At 36.9% G+C, this 6,000-nt stretch overlaps 1 protein-coding gene across 7 annotated transcripts in view; it reads right to left on the reverse strand.

Moving 5' to 3' along the window:
* Window positions 1-6,000, reverse strand: part of LOC101987678 (zinc finger protein OZF-like) — a 29,431-nt gene that overhangs the window by 5,647 nt on the left and 17,784 nt on the right. For 5 of the 7 annotated variants that reach the window (XM_026778357.1, XM_026778358.1, XM_005371837.3 and 2 more), the window contains one exon: window positions 491-585. In XM_026778357.1, the coding sequence (XP_026634158.1) occupies window positions 491-520 (30 nt within the window). In that variant the 5' untranslated portion in view covers window positions 521-585. The remainder of the gene's footprint in view (window positions 1-490; window positions 586-6,000) is intronic. The other 2 variants (XM_026778359.1, XM_013355446.2) reach the window with 1 other exon arrangement.

Below are 6,000 nucleotides of genomic sequence, written 5' to 3' on the forward strand. Positions count from 1 at the left end.
CTGATATATGTATTATTGGAATTTAAGACAGCGAAGCTCTTCTAATTCTACATTTCCATAAATGGCTCAATGGCATAATTTTAAAAGTCCATATATTTGCATGTCCACATTCATTTTCTGGATCTGAAAATCTGACCATCCCAGAAATGCAATCTTTCATCACTAATATAAAAGGACAAACGTCTATCCTATGTATATGCTGGCCACCAATATATTTCTTTGGGTATCATTTGCAATAGATTATTTTAAGAATTGCAGGTCTTAAAGAATTTATGTCCTCAAAGTAAAACATGGAATGAAAATATAATGTGAGCTGTTCAATACATGTGAAAAAAAATCTATAGACTTACTCATGATTATCAGAGTGGAAAAAGAACATAAATCATACAAAAGAAAACTTTAGATAACATTATCAGAGGTACAGAATTAAAGTCTAGAGTGCTTTTAATAATAAAAACAAATGTCATAGAAATGTAAACATGACACTGACCTCAGGAGCATTTACCTGAAAAACACTCATTCTTGTTGGTCTCCTCTGAGTATCTGTGTCCGGAAAAAAGATGGGAATCCTTGTTGAAATTTCACCTAAAGGTGTCAAAAGTACAAAGCTAAAATTAATCCAACTCTGTTGGGAATAATGCCAAACCAAATAAAAAGAGCTCAAAATCAAAATGATATCAGAAAATTTTCAACATTCCTATAGACAAGAGAGCACAGGAGGATATATTTTGAGTGGAGAAAGAAAATGACTATGAACCTAATCTTTGCACCAAGAGACATTGTCTCCTAAAAAATCATGGAGAAGAAAGGGCACAGGAAGAAGTTTATGAAGTAATAAACGTCATTCACTCATGCAGCACTGCAGATCATAATTAGAGGCAAAGAATACATAGAAAAACCAGAGTGTTATCAGTCACAACACAACAAATACAGCATTTTATATAATAATTAGAGAGAGGACAGCTAAGGAGTCCTAGACTATGTCCAACACACAAATCGAGCAAACTTCCATTTCCAACTAAAAGAAAATACATTAATAATAGTAATTTTATCAACAAGAATACTAAAAAAAAAGAAAAACTCACAAAATAATGTCATGTGATAAGAAAATCTTAGTAAAAACTGTAATGCCACAGAACAAACATCAACAGATGCTACAGAGATTTGCATTGGTATGGATCTTGGTTTACTAATGCAAACTTAAAGTCAGTCTTGTTATATGCATTATTTCTGCTCTTGATTAAGGTACTGTGATTGTGTAGTTCATTTAAAAATGTAATGTATAATTTAAAAATATAGTTTAATAGTCATCTATAAGTCAAGCTTGTAGTCATGTTAGTTAGCTTTTCTAGATATATAGAGATATATTTCAGTTAGATATTCTTCAAATCTTGCAGGGACCCTCAGAATATGGCCTTTAAATGACTTAGGACTATAACTGACATGAGACATGATTGCTCCTGACAGCACCAATCTATTCCCAAGAGAACGCTGAGCACCAAAGACACTCCACTCAGAGTTTGTTTTCTTCTTGGTACAATTGGTCTTTGGGCAAGGAACTGCCCATACCTCAAGGACTGACAAAGTACATGGTATCTGGAAATGGATAAGCAGGACACAAAGAAAAAGACTGTTAAATCTTGTCAAGACAGGGTAAGATGGTTCTGAAAAGTTTCCTGCTCTAATAATGGTCTGTCAGTTATGCTAGGCCTTAGCCAGAGTTGGTTGCTTCAAAGTTGCAAATGAGATTTTGGGTGATTGCTCAGGTAGCTAATTGTCTTTGTCATATATTGCTCACTTTGGAAGCTGCTTGATTGTACTTCCTGCCTGCTCAAGTAATATTATCTCCCTGCCCGGCCTTCGATGGGGTTGAACAATAGATAGTCATAGTTACCACCCTCTTAGGATCTAGCCAAGCCATTTCCAATACAAGACTTAGACTCCTTAGGATAGAATGTTTATTAAAACATTTGGCATACATTCCTTGCTAAATATTGTTTATGCTGATTGAAATTCTAATCTTATACTTGATATCTGTTCCTAGTGTATATGGTTTTGTATTGGGTTTAGAACTCTCTTATTTAAACAAAAGGGGGAGGTGCTGTGGTAGCACATTCTGCTCCTTCAGTCAATAGCATCTAAGATACCAGCCCACATGCTCTCTTACACTGTAAATGCAGCTATAAAGCGCATGCTCTCTCTCTTGCTTCTGCCTCTCTTTTCTGGCTGTGGGATTCAGTTGCTGTTTCTCGTTCCAGCAGAGGATTGTGATCTGTGAGTCTACCCTTAAATAAATAACTCTTTATTATTCATAATTCTGTGTGACTGAGAATGTGGCTGTGGGCATGGCTCTCAGAGGAAGTGAACAGCTCTGCCATGCTGGGCTGGGCAGGGCAAGCAGGCAGTACCATATTTCCCCTAGTAATGGTGCAGTTTAAGGTTTTAAGAAACCCTTAACATTTTAAGAAGTGCTCCTGGACACTAAAGAATTACAGATATGCAGTAGGACAGATTCAGACAAAAAACAATCTTTTAAATCAACAAGCATAAGAGGTCATCCTTAGTTAGTAGAGAAGGCAAAGAAATTCCAGGCAGTAGAGAGCCCACTGGCTGAATCAACTTACTAAGCAGGTACCACTCTCCGTTTTCCAGATTTCTTTTTAATAACATATACAGGAGAATTCCAAGGGCTGGTTGATTCTTCAATATGCTGAGCATTTACCTGCGCCTATAACAGCAGCTCTAAGGCCTGCAGTTTCTCTGGTGTTAAAGGCCAATGTGCAAACCATACAGGTTTGTCTGCCAACCATTTTAAAGTTAGGGTTGTGGGTGTCTTGGAAAGAATAGCAGCTGTTGTGCCTTGTTCTTGAACAACCTGAATGGTCGGTGATTGTTCTTTATAATACCTTCTAATATTTTTCCCAGAAATGTACACTAATTTACTCTCTGTTTCTAAGATTGGTATGATGTTAATCTGATTATTTCATTGTTGTAACAAATTACATCCCCACATCATTTGTATGTTAGCTACATATGCTTTTAATTTTCCTCTCTTTCCTTTAGGCCCTATACATTCGAGCCATCCCAGGCTCTGTTTTACTTGAGGTAAAGTTCCAGTCCCTAAAAGCTGACTATTTATGTCCTGAAGAGGCCAATTTGGATGTCAAGATTTTGGTGCAATTATTTTTACATCCAAACCTGTGCTTACCAGACTGTCACTGACGTCATTCTTTCTTATTTTTAATTTTCATCTTTGTTCATTCATAGAAGTTTCCAAGAATACCCACTTTACTGTTTTTCCTGAATTTTCTGTTCCCTCATCCAGAGCAGTATGGTTTCTTACTACGGGCATTAGGCTTTTTTAATTGCTCTGAGAAGGAATTTCCTCTACAAAAACAGGAAACAACTGAATCAAATTTGGCATAGGGGCCTGCTAGAGGTCCCTCAATGAGATTCCCAATAGCAAAGGGTTATCTTGAATGTTACTTGTGAACTACATTCAGTAGCTCAATGCCTGCCTTTGCCACAACTTCCGCATAATCCATAAGTGAGTCGTATTTTCAAGAGACTCAATTATTATTTGTCTGAATTCGTTATTATTCTATTTACTGCTGATGTCAATCTTTGTAAGAAATCAGTGAAGGTTTCTGTCAGGCCCTGTGTGATTTTAGTAAGTGACTCAATCTTCTTTCCTACTTCTTCAATTCTGTCCCAAGAATTCAAAGATGCTGCATGCCATAAAACCGGAGTATGGGCATCATATATGGATTGCCTTTCTCCTCCAAGAAGGTGATCTTGGGTGATTTCTATACCTCTAGCTTTACAAAATTGTTCAATGGCCTTAGTCTCTTCTTTCTAACAGGCCCTCCATTGTAACTATGGACCAGGTTCCAAAATTGCTGTAACAAAGTCTCTCTAATCTTTAAGGATAATTCTATTACAAGTTGACCATGAGTTTAACATATGGCTTCCTTGAATCTCCTTAAATCTAACATTGCCACAAGAGTCTATTCACCTTTACACAGCCTCAGGGATATCTATCATTTGGCGGTTCCTGAAAGGTTACTGAATATATTAAGGTTGGTTGTTTGAAAACCTTTGGCTGTTCCTCTCTTACCTTATAATACAAGGCTGAAGTTGGTTTTCCTTTAGATTGCTCTGTGTATGAATATCTTTATGATCTGTTTTATTAAGTTTTTCTAAGACCTGTCTGTATCTTGGCACTCATACCAAACAATTCTTTACAAGATGAACCAAGAATTATCAGTGACAAAAAGGATTATCTAAATAGTAACTAAATTTATGTCAATCCAGGTTAAGTTGATTATCCCTTCATTCAATTGTTGCATTTAAAAAAAATGTATTGCATAATCATACAAGACCTAATGTCCTCTATTGGAATTGTTTTTTAAAGGTGGGGAGAAATATCTCTACCCACTTTTTTTTTCTCTCTAATTCTTCCCTTTAAGAATTCCCTACTATAAAAAAAAAAAAAAAGAATTCCCTACTATCTCACGAAATCTGCTGCTGCTGATGAAGCAGATCTAAGTCTGACTGTTGCAATGTAGAAGAGTATAAGCCTGATAAGATTTCAAGACAGCTACCTAGTTTGGAAGGAGCTTAAGAAGGGGGTTCAGGGAAAGCCCACCAGGAAAGAAGAAAGGAAAACCTAGACTTTAGAGTATGAATCAAGTATTAGCCAAGTGAAGGGTATTAATTAATACTTTAGGATATTAATCAAGGGTATTAGCCAAGTGAAGCTCTGGCCTATGCCAGTGGCTGCAAAGCCAATGGCAACAGACTTTTTCATGAATTTGTACCCCAAAAGTTGGGTACCAGATGTAGCAAAACTCTAATTGTTATTAATAATAAAAACCCAGAGTCAGATATAGGGGTTAGTGCTGAAGATCAGAGAAGCAGAGGGAGTGAAAGATGAAGGCTCAGAGAAGCAGAACAGCTAGCCACTAGTTTTTACCTCTACCAATATTCAGACCAAAGGGGCGATCCTGTCCTCAGACTGCTTCCACAGATTGTATTCCCATACTGCTTCAGACTGACTATCTCCTCAGACTGTTTCAGATGTACTGCCTCCTCAGACTGTACTGAATTCCTGTTTCCTACCACTTTACAATCCTCTCTCTGTCCAGCCAGATCACACCTGTCTCCAACTCCCTAGTGCTGGGATTAAAGGTGTGTTATCCCAACTGTTGGGATCACCTTTGTGTGAGTTCTGTTTCTATTTCAGATTGGTCTTGTTGTTCAAGGTAGTCTTGAAATAACAGAGATCCATCTGTCCCCTGAGTCCTGAGATGAAAGGTGTCTGCCACCACTTCCTGGCCTCTAATGGCTTAGTTTTCCTCTCTGATCTTAAGACAAGCTTTATTTGTTAAAACACAAACAAAATATCACTAAACAATACCCTTCACAATAGCCACAAATAATATGAAATATATTCCATTAACTCTAACCAAGCAAATGAAAGACTCCTATGAAAAACCTTCAAATCTTTAAAGAAAGAAATGAAGGTGTCAAAAGATTGAAACATTTCCCATGCTCAAGAATATGAGGGATTAAAAAATAAAAATGGCTATCTTAACAAATCAATCTACTGATTCAGACAATCCCCTTAAAAATTCCAACACAATTCTTTACAGACCTTAAAGGACAACAATCAATTTCATATGAAAAAACAATAAAACCCCAGGATTAAAAAAATAAAAACCTGTACAATAAAAGAACATTCAGAGATATAACCATCCTTGATTTCAAGCTGTACTAAATAGCTATAGTAATAAAAACCACATGATACTGGCATAAAAACACTTTTTTTCAATGGAATCAAATCAAAGTCCCTGATAAATACTTATTAATGGATACCTGACTTTTGATAAAGGAGCCAGAAATACACAATGGGGCCGGGCGATGGTGGCGCACGCCTTTAATCCCAGCACTTGGGAGGCAGAGGCAGGCGGATCTCTGTGAGTTCGAGACCAGCCTGGT

This window comes from Microtus ochrogaster, unplaced genomic scaffold (genome assembly GCF_000317375.1).
Source record: "Microtus ochrogaster isolate Prairie Vole_2 unplaced genomic scaffold, MicOch1.0 UNK130, whole genome shotgun sequence".
Classification (NCBI taxonomy): Eukaryota; Metazoa; Chordata; class Mammalia; order Rodentia; family Cricetidae; genus Microtus; species Microtus ochrogaster.